Genomic DNA, 25,625 nt, shown 5'->3' on the forward strand with positions numbered 1-25,625 from the left:
GGCATTTATCTGTAAATGTTGGTCTGCATACAAGTTATTTATCCTTAGCATATCTGTGCTATGTATACTTTGTAACGGGCAGTATTTCTCCAACGGATATAGCCGCATATACATCTTTTGTCTTATTGACACTCTATTTTACTTGTATCCATGGCATGTTAGTACTGGGACGTTTTTTGAGGTTGGTTGTCTCTTGTGTTCCTCATGGTATGTTGTCATCTTTACCTGATCGCTACTCCTCTTGATATATGATCCGCCGTATTTTTTACTATATCTATTATTGTTATACCATGTATTGTTATGTACTAATAAAGTTGTATATTTTTTACTATCCATGGTAGTTATTTTCATATTCTATTGGGATGTTATGTCCCTTGCGCTTGTGCGCTTGTAGGTTGTTATCAAGGTAGACTTCAACACAAACATAGAGGAGGTCACGGAAAATGTCATTCACAAACTCCTGGAAGACCGTGGAAGTATTACACAGACCGAAGGGCATTACTAGATACTCATAGTGTCCATCACAGGTGTTAAATGCAGTCTTCCATTCATCACCCTGGCGAATCCAGACTAGGTTGTAAGCCCCACGCAGGTCTAGTTTAGAAAAAAATTTTGCACCACGTATACGATCAAACAGTTTGGAGATCAGTGGCAACGGATATTTATTCTTCACCGTGATCTGGTTGAGACTACGGTAGTTGATGCAAGGACAAAGAGAGCCATCTTTCTTTTTGACGAAGAAGAACCCGGCTCCTGCCGGGGAGGAAGACTTCCGTATGAATCCCCTATCTAAGTTCTCTTTCACATAGGAGGACATGGAAAGAGTCTCTGGCAAGGAGAGGGGATATACCCTACCACGAGGAAGGGATGCACCAGGAATCAGTTCAATAGGACAGTCATACGCCCGATGTGGGGGCAATGTCTCCGCCTCCCTCTTGCTGAAGACGTCCGAAAAGGCAGCATAATGACCCGACAATCCTGCCAATGACCGAGGCAGCGAAGGCTGAGCCGAACGAATCCGCACCAGGCAACGACCTTGACACTCAGGACCCCACTGGAGAACCTCTCCAGAATTCCAGTCCAGGACTGGGGCATGTAGTCGGAGCCAAAGCAGGCCCAGCAACACAGGGTTAACAGCTTTAGACAGGACATAGAAAGACAGAAGTTCAGAGTGAAGAGCTCCCACTTGGAGCTTCAGCGGCTTGGTCACAGCTATAACAGGGTTTCGCAGAGGTAGTCCATTTACTGAAGCAACTGTCAACGGCCTCTCCAGAGGGGTGGTAGGTAATTGCAGAAGGTCCACCAGATCTCTGCGGATGAAATTAGCAGTGGATCCAGAGTCCAGATATGCAGAGACCTAATTCGGTTTCTCGCCGGACACTATGGTCAAAGGTATGGACAATTTAGACGGAAGTCTATCTTTACCCAAGGTTGTCACTACAAGCAACCCTAGGTTTTGGCATCTGCTTTTGGAAGCAGGTCAGACATGGATGTAGCGCAGAATGACTTTGGCACAGCTCAGTGCTAGACCAGGAATGTATGGATGCTAGGAACAGGACCTGGAAACAGGTATAGGTACAGGGACAGGGACTGGAACAGGAAACACACTAGGAGGCCATCACATAGACAAATTATAGAGAACACAACAACGCTCAGGCATAGAACTAGGGGGCTGGACCCCTCTTATAGTCCAGGGTACTGACGAGTCAAAGTTCATCCACAAGGTCCGGTGCGTGCGCTGCCCCTTTACGGGATCTGGCTGAGGTGAGCGGACGCGAGCGCTGGCGTCTCCTGAGGAGGAGGCTGGGGCCAGCGCTTGCCGACTCGTGGCTGCGGCTATCAGGGGGAGGTTGGAGCTAACAGCCCGCAGCCACGGACATTACAGCGACATAGCACCCGAAAACTATTCCAGCAAAACTTGAGCTCCAAAAGCCAAATGGTGCTTCTTCCCTTCTGAGCCCTGCCGTGTGTCCAAACAGCAGTTTATTACCACATATGGGGTATTGCCGTAATCGGGAGAAATTGATTTTCAAATGTTGGTTTTTTTTGTCCTGTATGTCTTGTAAATATTGAAGATTTCTATATTTTATTGGAAAAAATGTAGATTTTCATTTTTACATCCTAATTCCACTAAATTCAGCAAAAACCCTGCTGTGTTAAAATGCTCACTATACCCCTTGATAAATTCCTTGAGGAGTGTAGATTGCCGAATGGTGTCTTTTTGGGGTGTTTCCACTGTTTTGGCACTACAAGACCTCTTCAAAGCTGACATGGTGCCTACAATATATTCTAATAAAATGGAGGCCCCAAAATCCGCGAGGTGCTCCTTTGCTTCTGAGGCCAGTGCTTCAGTCCAATAGCACACTAGGGCCACATGTGGGATATTTCTAAAAAATTCAGAATCTGGGCAATAAATATGGAGTTGCATTTCTCTGGTAAAATCTCCTGTGTTACAGAAAAAAATGAATTCAAATAATTGTTCTGCAAAAAAAATAATTAGTACATTTCACCTCCACTTTGCTTTAATTCCTGTGAAACACAAAAAGGGTTAAGAAACTTTCTAAATGCTGTTCCAAATACTTTGAGGGGTGCAGTTTTTAAAATGGGGTGTTTTTATAGGGGGTTTCTAATATATAAGGCCCTAAAAGCCACTTCAGACCTGAACTGGTCCCTGAAAAACTAGCCTTTTGAAATTTTCTTGAAAATGTGAGAAATTGCTGCTAAAGTTCTAAGCCTTGTAACGTCCTGGAAAAATAAGAGAATGTTCAAAAACCAATGCCAACATAAAGTAGACATATAGAAAATGTTAACTAGTAACTATTTTGTGTGGTATTACTATCTGTTTTGCAAGTAGATACATTTAAATCTAGAAAACTGCAGATTTTTGCAAATTTTCTCAAAATTTTGGTATTTTTCACACATAAACACTGAATGTATCGACCAAATTTTACCACTATTTTACCAGTACAATGTGTTATGAGAAAACAATCTCAGAATCGCTTGAAAAAAATAAAAGCATTCCAAAGTTATTATCACATAAACTGACACATGTTAGATTTGAAAAAAATGGCCTGGTCCATTAGGTGAAAACAGGCTGTGTCCTTAAGGGGTTAACATAATCACAAGAAAAATATATATGGACCCAAATCAGCAATCCCACATTCTAGAACAAAATATTCCCCTCCCCCTAAGAGCCCAACGACCTCCAAGCTCAAAGCAGTTAGTCAATCCAAGTATGAACCAAGACACTATTTAAATAAGACCCAGCCGAAATCTCATTAATTCTCTAGACAACAAATAGGATGTATCGAGACACTGTCCCCATATTTTTTCCAGCTTAGTCAGTGTGCCTCTTTCTCTAGATTTGCCAACCAGTTAACCAGGACTGGGGCATGCAGTCGGAGTCAAGGCAGGCCCAGCAACACAGGGTTAACAGCTTTAGACAGGATATAGAAAGACAGAAGTTCGGAGGGAAGAGCTCCCACTTGGAGCCTCAGCGGCTTGATCACAGCTATAACAGGGTTTCGCAGAGGTAGTCCATTTACTGAAGCAGCTGTCAACGGCCTCTCCAGAGGGGTGGTAGGTAATTGCAGAAGGTCCACAAGATCTCTGCGGATGAAATTAGCAGTGGATCCAGAGTCCAGATATGCAGAGACCTAATTTGGTTTCTCGCCGGACACTATGGTCAAAGGTATGGACAATTTAGACGGAAGTCCATCTTTACCCAAGGTTGTCACTACAAGCAACCCTAGGTTTTGGGATCTGCTTTTGGAAGCAGGTCAGACGTGGATGTAGCGCAGCATGACTTTGGCACAGCTCAGTGCTAGACCAGGAATGTATGGATGCTAGGAACAGGACCTGGAAACAGGTATAGGTACAGGGACAGGGACTGGAACAGGAAACACGCTAGGAGGCCATCACATAGACAAACTATAGGGAACACAACAACGCTCAGGCATAGAACTAGGGGGCTGGACCCCTCTTATAGTCCAGGGTACTGACGGGTCAAAGTTCATCCACGATGTCCGATGTGTGCGCTGCCCCTTTACGGGATCTGGCTGAGGTGAGTGGACGCGAGCGCTGGCGTCTCCTGAGGAGGAGGCTGGGGCCAGCGCTTGCCGACTCGTGGCTGCGGCAATCAGGGGGAGGTTGGAGCTAACAGCCCGCAGCCACGGACATTACAGCTACTTAGCACCCAAAAACTATTCCAGCAAAACTTGAGCTCCAAAAGCCAAATTGTGCTTCTTCCCTTCTGAGCCCTGCCGTATGTCCAAACAGCAGTTTATTACCACATATGGGGTATTGCCGTAATCGGGAGAAATTGATTTTCAAATGTTGTTTTTTTTTGTCCTGTATGTCTTGTAAATATTGAAGATTTCTATATTTTATTTGAAAAAATGTAGATTTTCATTTTTACATCCTAATTCCACTAAATTCAGCAAAAGCCCTGCTGGGTTAAAATGCTCACTATACCCCTTGATAAATTCCTTGAGGAGTGTAGAATGCCGAATGGTGTCTTTTTGGGGTGTTTCCACTGTTTTGGCACTACAAGACCTCTTCAAAGCTGACATGGTGCCTACAATATATTCTAATAAAATGGAGGCCCCAAAATCCACGAGGTGCTCCTTTTCTTCTGAGGCCGGTGCTTCATTCCAGTAGCACACTAGGGCCACATGTGGGATATTTCTAAAAAATTCAGAATCTGGGCAATAAATATGGAGTTGCATTTCTCTGGTAAAATCTCCTGTGTTACAGAAATAAATGAATTAAAATAGTTGTTCTGCAAAAAAAATAATTAGTACATTTCACCTCCACTTTGCTTTAATTCCTGTGAAACACAAAAAGGGTTAAGAAACTTTCTAAATGCTGTTCCGAATACTTTGAGGGGTGCAGTTTTTAAAATGGGGTGTTTTATAGGGGGTTTCTAATATATAAGGCCCTAAAAGCCACTTCAGAGCTGAACTGGTGCCTGAAAAACTAGCCTTTTGAAATTTTCTTGAAAATGTGAGAAATTGCTGCTAAAGTTCTAAGCCTTGTAACGTCCTGGAAAAGTAAGAGAATGTTCAAGAACTAATGCCAACATAAAGTAGACATATAGAAAATGTTAACTAGTAACTATTTTGTGTGGTATTACTATCTGTTTTGCAAGTAGATACATTGAAATCTAGAAAACTGCAAATTTTTGCAAATTTTCTCAAAATTTGGGTATTTTTCACACATAAACTCTGAATGTATCGACCAAATTTTACCACTATTTTACCAGTACAATGTGTTATGAGAAAACAATCTCAGAATCGCTTGAAAAAAATAAAAGCATTCCAAAGTTATTATCACATAAACTGACACATGTTAGATTTGAAAAAAATGGCCTGGTCCATTAGGTGAAAACAGGCTGTGTCCTTAAAGGGTTAACATAATCACAAGAAACATATATATGCACCCAAATCAGCAATCCCACATTCTAGAACAAAATATTCCCCTCCCCCTAAGAGCCCAGCGACGTCCAAGCTCAAAGCAGTTAGTCAATCCAAGTATGAACCAAGACACTATTTAAATAAGACCCAGCCGAAATCTCATCAATTCTCTAGACAACAAATAGGATGTATCAAGACACTGTCCCCATACTTTTTCCAGCTTAGTCAGTGTGCCTCTTTCTCTAGATTTGCCAACCAGTTAATTTTGGTAATAAATTCTTGTCTGGTAGGTCTATGTTCGTCCAGCCAGTGTTGAGCTTTCAATTTGTGTGCCATGTATAACATTTTGGCCACTGCCACCTTACCGGGCTCCGAGGTCGTCAGGTCTTCAACATATCCCAGCACACAAACAAGCGGACTTAATTCAACAGTTACATGAAAAACTTCGCTTATTAGGGTTATGACCTCTCCCCAGAAACTCTCCAGCTCCCTACAGGACCAAAACATATGAAGCATGCCCGCAGAAACATCTTCACATCGGGGACACAGCAGGTCAGGTTTAAGGGGGGATTCACACGAGCGTGATTTGGCAGCGTGTAGACCGCGTGGTTTTCGCGCGGCACGCAATGCCCTATAGAAGTCTATGGGGCAGTACACACAGTCCGTGTATTTTGCGCAGCGTTTGTTCGCTGCGCAAAATACGCGACAGGTTCAATAACTCTGCGTATTTCACGCATCACGCACCCATTGAAGTCAATGGGTGCGTGAAAACCAGGCAGGTCGCACGGAAGCTCTTCCGTGCGAACTGCGTGTTTGCGCAACAGCTGTCAAAAGGATGAATGCAAACAGAAAAGCACCACGGGCTTTTCTGTTTCCGAACATCCAAACGGAGTGTCTTTGCGATTAGCGAACCCCGACAACCGAAGCTAACTTCATCGGGTTCGGCCAAACTCGTTTTGGCCGAAACCGGCAAAAAAATTTCCGGTCCGCGACGTCGGAAGACATTCACTGTGCATGGTGCTGAAAGAGTTAAACTGTTTCAGCACCATGGACAGTGACTTGCGATCCCAAAATACATGAACCTGTAAAAAAAAACGAAGTTCTAACTTACCGATTACTCCTGTCTCCTTCCTGCAGTCCGACCTCCCGGGATGACACTTCAGTTCAAGTGACAGCTCCAGCCAATCACAGGCCAAGCACAGGCTGCAGCCAATCACAGGCTGCAGCGGTCACTTGGACTGCCGCGTCATCCAGGGAGGTGGGGCCCGATGTCAAGAGAGGCGCGTCACCAAGGACGCGTCACCAAGGACGCGTCACCAAGGCAACGGCCGGGAAGTTCTCGGTGAGTAGGAACTTTATCTTTTTTTTTTACAGGTTTTTCGCTGTTGTGTTCGGCATTCACTGTCGAGGGTGCTGAAAGAGTTAGCTCTTTCAGCACCTTGGACAGTGACGGGCGTCGACAAGCCTCATCTCTATGATGGCGGCTGCGCGAAAATCACGCAGCCGCGCATCAGACACGCATGACACACGCAGCTGTCAAATGGTTTTTGCGCTCGCAAAACGCTGCGTTGTTTGCGCGCGCAAAAACGCAACGCTCGTGTGAATCTGCCCTAACTCCAATATCGTACAGAAATGTTGGCATCTTATATACCTTATGTAGATATAAGAGGGACAGTCTGTGAGCTTCACTCAAGGATAGTTTTGGTACCATCTCCAATATTTCCTCCCAATGTATATCTTCCGATGTCCCTATTTCTGCCTCCCAGCGTTGCACGTAACATGTTTACATAATGAAAAGGTTATAACACACACTTTGGAGTTAGGGGAGTTGAGGAGGAGTGAACTCAGCGTCTAAGCAAAACAAAGTAATAATTCTCACCATATAAATGCCCTTTTACGTAGGCGAAGCATTGTGTAAATGAGCATTCATATGAACGCTAGTTCACAATCAACCATGAGCATTCATTAATCGACTGATAGACTCAGACTAGTTTATATGGCCAATTTTATAGTCACAAGTCGGCAGCACATCTCCCTGTGTAGACAGGGAAATCTACTGCTGACATGATGGAAATGTACAGGGACGAATTATAGTAGTAACAATCGCTCGTCCCAATACATAAACGATCAATGTTTCTTGTGAAAGGGGCAAACTTAGCCTTAGGCCTCATGCACACGACCGTAGCCATGTGCACGCCCGTGATTTTCGAGTCCGCCAGCAGCGGACTGTCAGCCGTAAGCCACCCGCAAATTGCGGGCAATGCACATGGCCGCGGCCATTATTTTCAATGAGCCCGGACCGCAGAAGACGGCCGTAATAAGACATGTCTGTTCTTTCTGCGGTGCGGGCTCCCGGGCCATGCACAGACCGTAAAAACTACGGTTGTGTGCATGGCCCCATAGAAATGAATGGGGCCGCAATTCTCCCGTCGATTTTCGGGGGAATTGCGGCCGCAAAAGCACGTTCGTGTGCATGGGGCCTTACTTGGGCTTTGTATCATGTTATTATATAAGGCTGTGTTTAGTGAAAGGTACAATTGCATCATTCAGCGATGAGGGACACAATGCAACTTTGCAAACAATGAGCGGAAATCTGTGAAGGGAAATATAGGATAATTGGTAAGGTAAGTTTATACGAACGTTTATTATTTTACTATTTTAGACCCACAATTATTTTTTTTTCATATCTTGGAAAACCCTTTTCCGGCTACGTTCACACATAGTTGAATTGCTGCAGATTTTCTGTCCGGATTTACGGGCAGAAAATCTGCAGCGTATTACATTAGCAGCAAAATGGTTAATATTATAAGAAAAAACCTCATCCATACGTTGAGAAAAATCTGCTGTTTTTTTGGTCTGGGAATTTACCAGTGACTTCTCCTATTCCTATTATTCTCCTACTCATAACTTTCTTTTACAGCACCGTCCCAGCAGATGGCGCTGTCTCACGTTACACTGTGCAAAACTACCACCTATTTTCATGAACTTTAAAAGTACTTCACAAAAGTTTTCTGCCCATCTACGAACTCCTCCTTCTTAAATTGTCACTCCCTATAGCTATGAAGGCTGTGTCTCTGAGGAAGAGTCTCAGATCTCTTTGGGGGCAGTTTGAGGAAAGGTGACCTAAACTTTAGGATAGCACACAGGTGCATAGGGATCAAAATTGGTTTTAATCATGTTGCATGTAAGGAGAGGGTTTGGGGATGAGAAAGCCCAACTAAATGAATTAAATAAACGTTTGGACCAGTACCTCTCCAGAGTAAGGCAGCTAGAAGGAGAGAACCAGGTACTGGTAGATGAGATCCACAGACTTCGCCAGGAAAGAGGGGCAGAGTGGACAGAGAATTACTACGATGAGTTATGCCAGTTAAGGAGAAAAGTGGAAGAGCTCAGTGTACAAAAATGTGAAGCAGAACTACAGAAAGACAACCTTTGGCAAGAGATTCAAGATTTGCAAGGATTATGGGAGCAAGTGAGGTCCATGAGACTTAGAATTGACAAACAGCTAGAACTTTACAAGCAAGATCTGCAGCAAGCAAAAAGTAACCAGGCAGCATTGGAAGAACTGTATTTTCGACTTCAACAAGAATGTCAGATCCTTCAAACTTCCCAAAAAGAGGAACTTTTTGCCCTGAGAGATCAGGCTCTTCAGATGCCTTTGCAAATTACTATGCAGGAGGTTGTGCGACCCAGGCTAAGCCTAATGGATGTACAGAGCTTGGCACTGGAGCTTTCAGAATCCTGGAAGGAGGCTTTCCTAGTCTACCAGAAGAAGATACAAGAATTAGAAAATACACTGAGGTTGGATGAAGTACATTGTCTTGGCGTGGATGAGGAGGTCAGAATACAGAAACTACACATAAAGGAATTGCGTAGAGAGTATGAGGAACTCCTGGGAATACAGAAGACGTTGGAAAAAGAGCTCCTGAGGATGAAAGATAAGTACAGGCTGGAGGTGGAGGAGTACCAGGTAGGTAGGTCCATATCATATAAAAAAAATCAAGCTGTGTATAATAATAATAATAATAATAATAATTTAAAAAAAAACAAGCGTCCTCTATTAATAGGTGGCAGCATATTCCACAGCCATGATGGGAATCAGTAAACATACAAAAATGACACATTTCTTTGTGCTTTATCTTTTATTTAACTTTTCAACTTAATTAAAGACCACAAAATAAAATTACCTGTAAATATAAGTATTTTCCTTTTCCACCAAGTTGTCAAGAATTGTATCCAGACACTTATTTACAGCTTTATCTGTTTCTAGGAAAATTGGTGACCACAGTAATTGCCTTTGGAGCCTAAAAACGGCTTGGCACCAAACTTCCCAAGTCTCCTGAATGCCACATTTGTCTAGTTGTGTTTAGTTCAATAATCTGTTCATAGATTTCTGCAAAAGCTGGGTGACAACCAAGATAACGGATACTACAGTTCCCACAGGGGTTGTAACCCGACTTTTCTAGAGTGCAGAGGCAGGATAAGCTGGTACCCCAGGTAGGGATTTTAAAATGCTCTCCTCCACCACAATGAATGTAATTCACTAAAGCAAAGTGCTCATCAGACACAAGAACATACAGCATTATCCATACCTCCCAACGATCGTAAAGAGGGACAACTCATGCGGCACACCATATAATATAATGCCTCCATAGTGACTCCCCACAGTATAATGCTCTCATAGTGCCTCCCACATAGTATAATGCCTCCATAGTGCCTCCCCACAGTATAATGCTCCCATAGTGCCTCCCCACAGTATAATGCCTCCATAGTGCCTCCCCACAGTATAATGCCTCCCATAGTGCCTCCCTACAGTATAATGTCCACATAGTGCCTCCCCACAGTATAATGCCTCCATAGTGCCTCCCCACAGTATAATGCCTCCATAGTGCCTCCCCATAGTATAATGTCCCCATAGTGCCTCCCCACAGTATAATGCCTCCATAGTGCCTCCCCACAGTATAATGCCTCCATAGTGCCTCCCCACAGTATAATGCCTCCATAGTGCCTCCCCACAGTATAATGCCTCCCATAGTGCCTCCCCACAGTATAATGTCCACATAGTGCCTCCCCACAGTATAATGCCTCCATAGTGCCTCCCCACAGTATAATGCCTCCATAGTGCCTCCCCACAGTATAATGCCTCCCATAGTGCCTCCCCACAGTATAATGTCCACATAGTGCCTCCCCACAGTATAATGCCTCCATAGTGCCTCCCCACAGTATAATGCCTCCATAGTGCCTCCCCATAGTATAATGTCCCCATAGTACCTCATCACAGTATAATGCCTCCATAGTGCCTCCCCACAGTATAATGCCTCCATAGTGCCTCCCCACAGTATAATGCCTCCATAGTGCCTCCCCACAGTATAATGCTCTCATAGTGCCTCCCACATAGTATAATGCCTCCATAGTGCCTCCCCACAGTATAATGCTCCCATAGTGCCTCCCCACAGTATAATGCCTCCATAGTGCCTCCCCACAGTATAATGCCTCCCATAGTGCCTCCCCACAGTATAATGTCCAAATAGTGCCTCCCCACAGTATAATGCCTCCATAGTGCCTCCCCACAGTATAATGCCTCCATAGTGCCTCCCCACAGTATAATGCCTCCCATAGTGCCTCCCCACATTATAATGTCCACATAGTGCCTCCCCACAGTATAATGCCTCCATAGTGCCTCCCCACAGTATAATGCCTCCATAGTGCCTCCCCATAGTATAATGTCCCCATAGTGCCTCACCACAGTATAATGCCTCCATAGTGCCTCCCCACAGTATAATGCCTCCATAGTGCCTCCCCACAGTATAATGCCTCCATAGTGCCTCCCCACAGTATAATGCCCCCATAGTGCCTTCCCACTATATAGTACCCTCACACAGTATAATGCTTTCCCACACAATATAATGTCCCTATAGTGTCCCCACACAGAATAATACCCCCATAGTGCCTCCCCACACTGTATAATGCCCCATAGTGCTTCCCCACACAGTGTCATGTCCCATAGTGCCCCCCACATAGTATTGTGCCCCATAGTGCCTCTCCACACAGTATTATGTCCTCATAGTGCCCCCACATAGTATAATGCCCTGTTAGTGCTACCCCACAGTATAGTGCCCCTACAAAAGTATAATGCCTCCATAGTGCCGCCCCTTACATGGTATAATGCCCCCAGACTGCGCTCCACATAGTATAAGGCCCCCACAGTGCCCACTGCACAGTATAATGCCCCCAACAATGTATAATGCCCCCCAAAGTGACAACTCACACAGTATAATTCCCCATAGTAACCTCCACAGTTTAATGTCCCCATAGTGCCTCCCCACAGAGTATAATCTCCCCATAGTCCTCCCACACAGTATAGTGCCCCCCACACAGTATAATGAGGACCCAGATACAGTTGAAATGGAACATGTTGCCTCCCAGGACAACGGGACATCGCCCGGAATCCAGGACTGTTCCGTTGGATCGGGGACGGTTAGGAGACATGGTATTATCAGCTACTCAGACACAGTGTCCAATTGGTTGTACAAAGAAGTTTAAAGTCAAAGCACTTTATTTTTTAATCCATAATTTCCTGCGCATAATGTGCCTTAGGCAGCTGCCTACTCTGTCAGTGACCTGCCACTCAACCCCGCCTTGCCTCAATGGTAAATTTTCCCAGTAATGCAGTGACACCATGTTAGAGGAAGTACATTTGCACAACTGGACAAATTTGCTGTTCAGGATACTGGGAAAGGAAAGTGGCAAGCCTTTTTTAGGGCGGGTTCACACATGGCGGATTTTCACTTAAATTCCGCTGCGGACACTCCGCAGCGTTAATCCGCAGCGGAGCCGTTTCTCCATTGACTTTCACTTTAATTTCGCAGTGTTCGTTTACACGATGCGTACAATTCCGCTGCGGAGCATAGGCTGCGGAGCGGAATGTGGTGTCCGCAGCATGCTCTGTCTGTTGCGGAGCAGTGGCGGACTGGTTGCGGACTCATGGCGGAATTTCTCCATTGACTTCAATGGAGATTCTAAGTTCCGCAATGAAGTCCGCAGCTGTCATGCACATGTCATGTGTGCTGCGGATGCGTCTTGCTTTTTTAACTTGACATTTCTTCATTCTGGCTGGACCTATGTATTTCTAGGTCTACAGCCAGACTGAGGAAGTCAATGGGGCTCCCGTAATGACGGGAGCGTTGCTAGGAGACGTCAGTAAATAGTCACTGTCCAGGGTGCTGAAAGAGTTAAGCGATCGGCAGTAACTGTTTCTGCACCCGGGACAGTGACTACCGATCCCAATATACATGTATCTGTAAAAAAACATATAAGTTCATACTTACCGAGAACTCCCTGTTTCTGTCTCCAGTCCGGCCTCCCAGGATGACGTTTCAGTGGAAGTGACGGCTGCAGCCAATCACAGGCCAAGCACAGGCTGCAGCGGTCACATGGACTGGCGCGTCATCCAGGGAGGTCGGGCTGGATGCCGAAGGAGGGACGCGTCATCAAGACAACGGGCGGTAAGTATGAATTTCTTTTACTTTCACTAGGGAAAGTGCTGTCCCTTCTCTCTATCCTGCACTGATAGGGAGAAGGGAAGCACTTTTCCTGCAGTCCGCAGCGGCCAGTCCGCATCAATTTTCTGCACATTTTGTGCAGATCCGCAGCCGTAATCCGCAACCCGGATTAGGTGCGGCATTGATGCGGACAGTTGCGGAGGAATTCCGCCATGTGTGGTCATGCCCTTAAGCTGCAAAGGCAGTCTTTGCGGTTGTCACCAGCTTCCCTAGAAACAGATAAATCGGTATACATAAATAGATGAATAACATTTTTAACAACTTAGCGGAATAGGACAAGGAATAAATTGAGAAACACTTTAACCCCTTCCCGCTCCTTGACGTACTATTACGTCATGGCAGCTGTATCGTTCGCGCTCCATGACGTAATAGTACGTCACGGGAGTAACGGCCGTTTCGGCCGTCCTCCCGACACATACAGGAGCTGTGACGCTGCTCTCTTGTTCAGCAGCTGTCACAGCTCCTACAGCGGGGACCGATCGCTGTGTCCCCGCTGATTAACCCCTTAAAAGCCGCGTTCTATAGAGATCGCGGCTTTTTAGGGGTTAAGCTGCCATCGCCGGCCTGCTACGCGATAGCGGCCGGCGATGGTGACTATGGCAACCGGACACCAAACAATGGCGTCCGGCGATGCCATAGACGGAAGCCTAGTGGGTCCTGACAACGTCAGGACCCACTATGCTTGCTGTCAGTGAGTAGCTGACAGTTCTAATACACTGCACTACGCATGTAGTGCAGTGTATTAGAATAGCGATCAGGGCCTCCTGCCCTCATGTCCCCTAGTGGGACAAAGTAATAAAGTAAAAAAAAAGTTAAAAAAAGTTGTGTAAAAATAAGAAAATAAAAGATTTAAAAGTATTAAAAGTAAAAATCCCCCTTTTTCCCTTATCAGTCCTTTATTATTAATAAAAATATATAAACAAACAAATAAACTATACATAATTGGTATCGCCGCGTCCGTAACGGCCTGAACTACAAAATTATTTCATTATTTATCCCGCACGGTGAACGCCGTAAAAAAAATAAATAATAAACCGAACCACAATCACAATTCTTTGGTCACTTCACCTCCCAAAAAATGGAATAAAAAGAGATCAAAAAGTCGCATGTACCTAAAAATGGTACTGATCGAAACTACAGTTCGTTACGCAAAAAATAAGTCCTCGCACGGCTTTATTGATTGAAAAATAAAAACTTTATGGCTCTTAGAATAAGGTAACACAAAAAGTGAATGATTGTTTACAAAACGTATTTTATTGTGCAAACGCCATAAGACATAAAAAAAACCTATAAACATCTGGTATCGCCGTAATCGTATCGCCCCGCAGAATAAAGTGAATATGTCATTTATAGCGCACGGTGAACGCTGTAAAAAAAAACGAAAAAAAAAACAATCGTACAATTGCTGTTTTTTAGTCACCACGCCACCTAAAAATAGAATAAAAACTGATCAAAAAGCCGCATGCACCCCAAGAAAACTACAATGGATTCCTCAAGGGGTCTAGTTTCCAAATTGGGGTCACTTTTGGGGGGTTCCCAATGTTTTGGCACCACAAGACCTCTTCAAACCGGACATGGTGCCTAATAAAAAAGATGCTTCAAAATCCACTAGGTGCTCCTTTGCTTCGGAGGCCGATGCTTCAGCCCATTACCGCACGAGGGCCACATGTGGGATATTTCTCAAAACTGCAGAATCTGGGCAATAAGTATTAAGTTGCGTTTCTCTGATAAATCCTTTTGTGTTATAAAAAAAATGGTATAAAGAGGATTTTCTTACCAAAAAAAAATGTAAATTTCACCTCTACTTTGCTCTAAATTCCTGTGAAACACCTAAAGGGTTCATAAACTTTCTAAATGCTGTTGTGGATACTTTGAGGGGTCTAGTTTCTAAAATGGGGTGTTTGATAGGGGTTTCTAATATATGGGCCCCTCAAAGCAACTTCAGAACTGAACTGGAACCTAAAAAAATAAATAAATGAGGCAATACTTCGCTTCTTACATTATACTGATAATGAGCCGTGCCCACCCCGAGATGACCCCAGTTTTGACCGTTTGTATAAACGGAGACCCCTATTAGACCGTTCCAGTGCCCGGTTTTCCCAAGCATACACCCCTGAGAAGTGTATTTCTATTGATGAGTCCCTGGTACATTTTAAAGGGAGGGTTCAATTCCGCGAGTACCTGCCGGGTAAGAGGGCAAGGTATGGCGTGAAGATGTATAAGCTGTGAGAGTGCATCAGGGTATACCTACAGGTTTAGGATATATGAAGGAAAGGCCACCCCCAAACCAGACTGCATCCTGGACTACAATAGGTACATGGGAGGGATGGACTTGTAAGATCAAGCCCTGAAGCCCTACAGCGCCATGCGGTGTGGTATAAGAAGCTGGCCGGGCACATCATACAGATGGCATTGTACAATGCGTACATGCTACGTCGATGTGCAGGCCAGACGGGAACTTTCCTGGAATTTCAAGAGGTGATTATCAAGAACCTAATCTTTAGGGACCAAGAAGGGGGGGGCACCCAGTACTTCTGGAAGCGAGCCCACACGCATCGTACCAGGGCAACACTTTCCAGGAGAAGTTCCCCAAACTGGCAAGAAGGGAAAAAGTCAAAAGAGGTGCAAAGTCTGCTATAAGAGGGGGTAAGGGAGGACACAATATATCAATGTGACACGTGTCCCGAATAACCAGAGCTCTGTATGAAAGTGTTTTAAAATTTATCATACATCCCTTGGTTTATAATTTACCCCAATTTTACTTACCCTGATGCACTCCACACAGCTTATCCCCCCTCGTCTTTCCCCTCTGATCCCTGCTGTGTGTCCAGGCAGCTGATAACAGCCACATGTAGGGTATTGCCATACCCGGGAGAACCCACATTACAGTTTATGGGGTGTAGGTCTCCGGTCAAAATGCTCACTACACATGTAGATGAATGCCTTAAGGGTGTAGTTTTTAAAACGGGGTCACTTCTTGGGGGTTTCAACTGTTCTGGTACCTCAGGGGCTTCTGCATACATGACTTCGCACTAGAAAATCCCCAGTAGGCCAAATGGTGGTCCTTTCCTTCTGAGCCCTCCCATGGGCCCAAATGGCAGTTTATCACAACAAATGGGGTATTGCGGCCCTCAAAACAAATTGCGCAACAGAATGGGGTATTTTGTTTCTTGTGAAAATAAGAAATTTTCAGCCAAAACTACATATTATTTGAAAAAAATAATTTTGTTTTCATTCCCAGCCCAATTCAAATAAGTTCTGTGAAAAAACTATGGGGTCAAAATGGTCACAACACCCATAAATGAAGTCCTTGAGGGGTGTAGTTTCCAAAATGGGGTCATTTGTGGTTGGTTTCTATTGCTTTGATACCTCTGGGGCTCTGCAAATGCGACATGGCACCCGAAAACCAATCCAGCAAAATCTGGACTCCAAAGAACACACAGCGCTCCTTTCCTTCTGAGCCCTCCCATGGGCCCAAACGGCAGTTTATCACCACAAATGGGGTATTGCCGCACTCAGGACAAATTGGGCAACAGAATGGAGTATTTTATTTCTTGTGAAAATAAGAATTTTTGAGCTAAAATGACATATTATTGGAAAAAATATATATTTTTTTAATTCCCAGCCCAATTCAAATTAGTTCTGTGAAGAAACTATGGAGTCTAAATGGTCACATTACCCATAAATGAATTCCTTGAGGGGTGTAGTTTCCAAAATGGGGTCACTTCTGGTGGGTTTCCATTGCTTTGATACCTCTGGGGCTCTGCAAATGCGACATGGCACCCGAAAACCAAACCAGCAAAATCTGTACTCCAAAGAACACACAGCGCTCCTTCCCTTCTGAGGCCTCCCATGGGCCCAAACGGCAGTTTATTGCCACAAATGGGGTATTGATGCACTCAGGAGAAATTGGGCAACAAAATTGAGTATTTTGTTCCCTGTGAAAATAAGAAATTTTGGTAAAAAATTACATCTTATTGGAAAAAATGTCATTTTTTTAATGTCACAGCCCAATTGAAATAGATGCTGTGAAAAAACTGTGTGGTCAAAATGCTAACAACAACCATAAATGAATTCCTTGAGGGGTGTAGTTTCCAAAATGGGGTCACTTTTGGTGGGTTTCCATTGCTTTGATACCTCTGAGGCTCTGCAAATGCGACATGGCACCCGAAAACCAATCCAACAAAATCTGGACTCCAACAAACATATAGCGCTCCTTTCCTTCTGAGCCCTCCCATGGGCCCAAACGGCAGTTTATCACCACAAATGGGGTATTGCCACACTAAGGACAAATTGGGCAACAAAATGGGGTATTTTGTTCCTTGTGAAAATAAGAAATTTTGATCACAAATGACATTTTATTGGAAAAAATGACATTTTTTTCATTTCAGAGCCCAATTCAAATACGTGCTGTGAAAAAACTGTGCGGTCAAAATGGTAACAACAACCCTAAATGAATTCCTTGAGGGGTGTAGTTTCCAAAATTGGGTCACTATTGGGGGATTCCTACTGTTTTGACACCTCAACACCTCTTCAAACCTGGCATGCTGCCTAAAATATATTCTAATAAAAAAGGGGCCTCAAAATGCACTAGGTGCTTCTTTGCTTCTAGGGCTTGTGTTTTAGTCCACGAGCGCAGTAGGGCCACATGTGGGACATTTCTAAAAACTGCAGAATCTGGAGAATACATATTTAGTAGTGTTTCTCTGGTAAAACCTTCTGTGTTACAGAAAAAAAAATGAATAAAATTGAAATTCAGCAAGAAAAATGAAATTTGCAAATTTCACCTCCACTTTGCTTTAATTCCTGTGAAATGCCTGAAGGGTTAAAAAACTTTCTAACTGCTGTTTTGAATACTTTGAGGGGTCTAGTTTTTAAAATGGGGTGTTTTATCAGGGTTTCTAATACATAGGCCCCACAAAGCCACTTCAGAACTCAAGAGGTACCTTAAAAAAAAGGCTTTTGAAATTTTCTTAAAAATATGAGAAATTGCTGTTTATGTTCTAAGCCTTGTAACGTCCAAGAAAAATAAAAAAATGTTCAAAAAACGATGCCAATCTAAAGTAGACATATGGGAAATGTGAACTAGTAACTATTTTGGGTGGTATAACCGTCTGTTTTACAAGCAGATGCATTTAAATTCAGAAAAATGCAATTTTTTCAAAATTTTCTCTACATTTTGCAATTTTTCACCAATAAACACTGAATATATCGACCAAATTTTACCACGAACATGAAGCCCAATGTGTCACGAGAAAACAATCTCAGAATCGCTTGGGTAGGTTTAAGCATTCCGACGTTATTACCACATAAAGTGAAATATGTCAGATTTGAAAAATGGGCTCTGAGCCTTAAGGCCAAAACTAGGCTGCGTCCTTAAGGGGTTAATCCTCAGCAGCGCTGGTACTCCCATTTTTATTTTATCCCAAGTTTTCACACTAATACAAACCGTATTATATTTTAAGACATGGTATACAGTTATGTGACCTATTAAAAAGTTTCCATAAACTTTAATCCCTATACAATCTGTAGTGACATCATTAAAAATCTGCATGCTGTTCATGCACCTGCTATAGGCACAGACAGTCAGACTGGGCCTGTGTAACTGTAGATGTAATGGGCATACAGAAATAGATTCACTTGTTCCATATCTCTCTTCTTTGTAGTGTTTAAAAGGGTTTACTTTAAAATTACTTTGATGACTTATGCTTAGTCTCAGCCTATGCTATTAATCTAGATCGACAGACTAAAGGGCAGCCGTTACTTCATCGTAGTCCTTTCCACAGAGCAGTCCATATGCATTCTGGTACTGTCTGGCACTGCAGTGCATGGACCACAGCGTCACAAGGAAGCTCCAGGTCACAAGGGTCTACCTGCTGGTCTCAAGGGTTGGACGCCCACTGAACACACGTACCTAAGGATATCGCACTTACGACTCAGAATGTCAAGAGACAAAAACCAAAAAAAATCTTCTGGTTCTTAATTACAAAACTGACTGCACCCTGAAAGGGTTTCTGCCCTTTCAAAACAACATTGAAAACTGTGGCTGCGTGTTTTCCACATGGTTTTCTATATCACAGTTTTACTCTACTGAAGCTCATAGGAAAAACATAAGAAAACTGTGCGATTTGTTGCAGAAACATTTCTGTGACAAAAATACGTTTAAGATATCTGAATGCACTGAGAGTGAAAACGCACCATTTGTTCGCCTGCCACTTTTCTCAACACAAACAATATTTTTCATTGTGTCGTGAAAAAGGGTCATAGTCTGCATGATAAATTCAGCAAATCTTTCAAGGCATGCTAGAAATTTTTTTATCTTCCTTATGCCACCTCATGGCTGGCCTCCTTAACACCAGTATTTTGCGCCAAACAAATGACATTTGCATTTTTCAAATTTTATTAACTACACCCTTTTTTCTAGAAACTTTTCAAAACTGACTAGGAAATTGCCAAAAGTGTCTAAAACACATCATAAATTTGGTACACAGCATGAATTCTGGCGCATTTTGCTTAGTACATCTCCCCTATTGTCTAAACAATTTCTGCCACTTTTCATCTTAGAAAAGTGTAGGTGAACCACACCAGGTAAATCTTAGTGTTGTACAATGGTGTTGGCCTAAAGCTGGGGGAAATAAAAATAAGACATCAAGATAAATATAATTTTAACCCATTCCCGACATTTTCCGTATATATATATATATGGCACTGTCAAAAAGGGATTCCCGCACATTGGGAGGGATCACGGAAAGCGGGAGCACTGTGCCTGTCGCTAGACCTGCATAAAGCTTTTGATTCCCTGACCTGGGACTATTTATTTTTCATTCTAAAGAGTTGGGGGTTTGGCGATAAATTTATCACCACCTTGAAAAGTCTGTACTCGACTCCATCTGCCCAGGTGATGATCAAGGGATTCTTTGCAGACCGTATATCCATAGCCCGGGAAACGAGACAAGGGTGCCCTCTCTCCCCTATTCTTTTTGTACTGGCAATCAAGCCCCTGGCCCACCTGATTAGTATGAATAATGACATAAAAGGTGTTGAGATTAGGGGTCAGACACACAAGTATGCACTTATTGGTAATGTCATCCCCCCTTACTTCCCTCCCGAATCTTTATCATGTCTTAGACCAGTTTTCCCAAATTTCAGGATTGAAAGTCAATCATGACAAGTCTGAGGTATTGAACATCAGCATCCCATATTCCATGGCCAAGTTTATACAACTGAACTTTGAGCTTAGATGGAGGGAAGACAAAATCTCCTATCTGGGGGTTCACATCATTCCTTGCTATTCCATCCTTTTCCACACAAATTTCCTCCCTTTAAAACAAAAACTGAAAACAGAACTGCTGCACTGGGCTTCTATGCCTTCCTCCTGGTTCGGCAGAATAGCACCTGTTAAAATGACGGTTCTTCCCAGAATCCTATACTTCTTCCACACTTTACCAATAGATATTCCTTCCCTCTATTTAAAAGACCTCCAGAAGTTTATATTGTCCTTCATTTCGGGTCCAAAACATTGTAGTACTCTTTATACTACTAAAGTCTCGGGGGGATTGGGTTTATCGATCCTAACTAAATACTATCATGCTGCTCGCTTGACACCCTTAATCTCACTCCACAGCGTAGGTAGCCAAGCACGTTGGATTCCTATTGAACAGGCAGCTACTCCTGATATTCCTGTTGACCAGTTGCTATGGTTGTAACCCAAACAAAGACCACCTGTGTTATGCCCGCTCCTCTTTTCTTCCTTGGCGCTGTGGGATAGGTTGAATCACAGATTCCGGTTCTGTTCTATACACACACCTGCAGCCAGATTATTTGCTAATCCTACTTTTGCTCCTGGCATGCAGCCGTCGGCGTTCCAATGGTGGTTGGATAAAAATCTATACCGTATTGGATATTTCTTTGATAGACTAGGTATAAAACCCTGTCATTTTTATCAATCTATACATCACATGCCGGACTCTGAGATTTTTCGCTTTCACCAGATACATAATTTTTATGTCCTCATTTAAACCTATATGGGTTCTGCAAAGTACTTCAGTATTTGAGAATCTATGCCTAAATAACACTAGTGGTCATCATCTCTTGTCTATATTATCTACTTATTTTTGCTCTCTCCATCGGACAAACTATCATATATGTCTATGTGGGAAAGGGACTTACACATGTCCTTTTCTGTTAGGGAATGGCCAGATATGGCAGAACGCACCGCAAAAATCTCTATTAATGCTTCACTGGTTGCAGCCAATTATAAAGTATTTTTACGGTGGTACTTAGTTCCATCTAGACTGGCCAAGGTGTTCCCTTCTTCCTCATCTTTTTGTTTTAGACATTGTGGATGTGTGGGGGAGCCTCTGCATATATGGTGGGATTGTCCAAAGGTGCGCCGGTTTTGGAGACTAATCTTTAATTAACATGTTATATTTTATAACTCAGATTAACTTGAAACTTTCCCGTCACAGGCGTTACTTAATGAGACCATCCCTGGATTATCTAAGGTCTCTCACAAATGTGTATCCTTTCTTTTCCTGGCAGCCAAAATTGCTATAGCTACATCCCGGAAAAGTACTGTAATTCCTCTTCACCTTGTTAAGACTAAACTGAATTGGATTATGGTTAATGACCGACTACGCTATGGTCTCAGATAAGGAAGAGCTCTTTCTTCAAGTTTGGCAGCCATGGCTCAGTTATTTTGAGATGATCTCTTAGGTTCATTTTGCCTAGAAGACATTTGACACTCATTCCCATACCCCCCCTCTTTTCCCTTTTTCTCTCCCTTCCTTTTATAACTTTTTTTTATGTTTTTGTACTGTTGCAATATTCAGAATATACTTGTTTGTCATGAGTCAATTTATGGGGCTTGACCCCCTGATGCTGATTGCATTGTTTGATGTAAAGTTTATCTTTTCTTGAAAATCTTCAATAAAAATTATTGAAATATAAAAAGGGATTCCATCAAACTGCAGTACTATTACCTTCTGGTGAGGACGCGGGCTCAGAAGCGAAGCCCGCTATATCACCAGCGGGAGTCAGCTTTATATTACAGCTGACACCCTGCAGTAATGGCCAGAATCAGAGCCAGCTCTGATCCGGTAAATTAACCCCTTAAATGCTGGCGTCAATAGCAACCGTGGCACCTAAGTGCTTTTTAGCCCATCGGCACCCCAGTGACACCTAATAAGCTTCCTGTCAGTGTAAAAGTGACAGTTCTAACACATTGCAGTACATAAGTAGTGAAATTTATTAGAAAGGAGATCAGGGGTTCAAGCCTTCAAGTACCCTAGTGGGGCTAAAAAAAATAAAGTTAAAAAAGAAAAAAAATTTGTTGTACAAAAAAAATATACATTAATATAAGTTAGAAACCAAAAATCGCCTTTTTCCCCCATAATAATTTTTTTTATATTGGAAAAAATTAAAAAATATATACATAATTGGTATTGGCCATCACGGCCCATACTATAAAACTAAAAAAGTGTTTGTGACGGAAGCCTTAAAGAGAACCTTTGACCTCCCTATACATGTGCAGCTGAGTGCAGCATGGGCAGGGCTGCACAAACCCTGGGGCACGTAACATTTTTTTCCTACCCTCCTCCGTTATTTAGATATTGGTGCCGTTATATTTGGCGCCCGATATTTAAATAACCCCCTAAACTGTCAATGGGGCGTGTACTGGAAGGGGGCGTGTTAATATGGCTGTGACACTGTCCAATCAGATATGGACAGTGTTACAGCAAGAGCGAGGATAGAGGAGAGAGTGTCCGCGCGCGCACGTTTTCACTCTCGCTCTTCAGCTTTCAAGATCAGTCTTCTGCCGAACTGGCAAGGGGGCGTGTCACTGCTATGGACAGTGTAAGAGCTGGGGAGCGCTTGCACTGTCCGTAGCAGAGACACGCCCCCTTGCCAGTTCGGCAGACAAAGTACAAGACAAGAGCTGAAGAGATGAGAGCGCACATGCACGCTCTCCTCTCCACAGCTCTTACACTGTCCGTAGCAGTGACACGCCCCCTTGCCAGTTCGGCAGAAGACTGATCTTAAAAGCTGAAGAGTGAGAGCGTGCACGCTCGCTTGCGCACACTCTCTCCTCTATCCTCGCTCTTGCTGTAACACTGTCCATATCTGATTGGACAGTGTCACAGTCATAGTAACACGCCCCCTTGCCAGTACACGCCCCATTGACAGTTCAGGGGGTTATTTAAATATCGGGCGCCAAATATAACGGCACCGATATCCCCATGTATGGGGAGGTGAAAGGTTCTCTTTAAGACAAGTGTGTGCCTCTAAACTAAATCAAACAAGTCAAGTCTACATCTGAATGGCTGAAAAAATTAAGCTTAAGGTTTTGGTCTGGACTTGTCAAAGTTCTAACTGGAACCCAATAGAGATGATGTGGCAGGACCTGAAACAATTACTTAAACAAAATACTACCAATGTATATTAATTAAAGTAGTTCTTCAAAGAATAGTGGGTAACAGTTTTTGGAGCAAAGTTATCATGAAATTATAGGAAGCCTCAGGTTGCAATTATTTCTGCTGAAGTATTGTAATGAGATAATACGTTTGAGGGGGCGTTTGACATGGTCCGGCTTTTAACTATAGTCCCAACTTCCCATGTGACATTTTTTTCCATAGGGAAACTCAAAGTCATACAATTAAAAAACATTAACAGGCGGCAGTAGGGACTCCTATCCTTATAGAGTACCCGACCCTTCTGAGATTCTGTAAGTAGAGTTCACTGATACAATATTCTATGTAAAGGTTCATTCAAGTCATTGGCACTTTGCTTAAAGATTTCACAGTAACAGAAATCTCTATAGAGCACTGCAGCCCTTTCATTCTTGAGATCAGTGAACTCATGGTCTGCACTAATGTTCTGACAATGTTCTATGAAATGTTAGAAGATCATTTTTGGCTCAATTTCAAACCCTGTTACAGGGTTTTATTTGTCTAATATTAAATTTCGTATAAAGAAACTATCCATTATGACAAATATACAATAAAAAGTCTCTGGGAGCTAAAGGGACTGTTTCCAATAACATTATGGTAAAATATACTGTATTGTGTCTGTAAATTCTATTAAAAGGGTTGTCTCATAAAGCGAACCCTTGTCCAAATGCCCTAGTAGTGTTTATGGACATCATAAAGGGGGTTTCCTTGCTCGGGAACCCACTCTATGAGTCAGAACTGAGAGCCGCTCTGTAGGAGTAGTAGTTGCAGGGGAAAACCGTGAAGAGACGCAGCTAGAGATCAGCTCATCTTCCTTTTAAAAAGATCTTGTATTTGTGGAAGAACCCCTTTAAACTGTGATCCAGAATGTTAGATGTAATTTGTACTTACAAATCCCATATAAAACATTTATTAATGGGGTTCCGTACAAATGTAAATGTAGCATACAGAACCCTTTTAAAGATGTTGTCCCAAAAAATACTTTTATGATCTGTCAATCTCAAACATGTTCCAGCTTTTGTTCAGAATCAATGAGGGTCCCCGCTACTGGATGCCATCGATCTGATTTTTATGACAAGTCTGAATAGCATGTCATGAAAGGTTTTTTTGGTAGTCCCCTTTTAAGGTATATTATATTTCACTGAAGAACACATTGTTTTTATCTTTGTTTGTACTATAATTCTAGCAACAGTGGATATAAAAAGTCTACACACCCCTGTTAAAATGCCAGGTTTATGTCATGTTACAAAATCAGTCCAAGATGAATAATTTCAGAACTTTTTCCACCTTTAACCCCTTAGTGACCAACAATACGCCTTTTTACGTTCCTCACTAATGGGCTTTAGGCTAAGGCGACGCCTTTTAACGTGATCGCTTTAGCCTAAAGTAGCGCCGAAATGAAAGATCAGAGCTCCGTTCTCTCAGCTACCGGAGGTAGCTGAGAGTTCGGAGCAACGACCAGAGACCATAACGAGTGGTCTCTGGTCACGTGATCGCCGTGAATCGCTATTTCACGGCGTTCACGCTAAAGCGGCAAATCGTCGCCATTTCTCTCTCCTCTCATGGAATAACTCCTTAGAGAGGAGAGAGAACGGGTAATTAGTGCGGCCCCCCCTCCCACGTCCGATCCCCCCCGTCCGATTCCCCTTCATGTCCGATTCCCCCCCCCCGGTCCGATCCCCCCCCCCCGGTGCGATTCCCCCCCCCAAAATGGCGCCCGCATGCGCTTTGCATATCTTACCTGTGTCGGCAGCTGGCACAGCAACAATCAGGGACCGTTGTGACTGGTCCCTGATCAGGTGATCTCTGTGATAAAACCTATCACAGAGATCACTGACAGTTATTTTCATAACACAGCCAGGACATGGGCTGTGTTTCTCTCTCCTCCCATTGTAGTTGTTCTGAGAGGAGAGAGAAATCAGTCTGCTGTGAAGAAAGAAAAAGTGATAAAAAATCATCGTTCTAATATATACATATATATATAATATATAAAATCTATATTAGCGTCAGCGCTAGTTTAGCTTTAGTGCTAGTTTAGCGTTAGTTCTAGTTTAGCGTTAGTGCTAGTTTAGCGTTACTATAGGTTTAGTGCTAGTTTAGCGTTACTTTAGGGTTAGGGCTAGTTTAGCGTTCGTGTTTAGGGCCGTTAGAATTTATTTTACGTCTGTTATATAAAAAAAAAATATATATAAAAAAAAATA

At 43.1% G+C, this 25,625-nt stretch overlaps 1 protein-coding gene across 1 annotated transcript in view; it reads left to right on the plus strand.

The window, feature by feature from the left end:
• The first annotated feature begins 8,521 nt into the window (after positions 1-8,521).
• Positions 8,522-25,625, plus strand: part of SYNM (synemin) — a 90,723-nt gene continuing 73,619 nt past the window's right edge. The window contains exon 1 of the mRNA XM_075858235.1: positions 8,522-9,384. Within this exon, the coding sequence (XP_075714350.1) occupies positions 8,590-9,384 (795 nt within the window). The 5' untranslated portion in view covers positions 8,522-8,589. The remainder of the gene's footprint in view (positions 9,385-25,625) is intronic.

Source organism: Rhinoderma darwinii, chromosome 3 (genome assembly GCF_050947455.1).
Source record: "Rhinoderma darwinii isolate aRhiDar2 chromosome 3, aRhiDar2.hap1, whole genome shotgun sequence".
In the NCBI taxonomy this organism is placed as follows: Eukaryota; Metazoa; Chordata; class Amphibia; order Anura; family Rhinodermatidae; genus Rhinoderma; species Rhinoderma darwinii.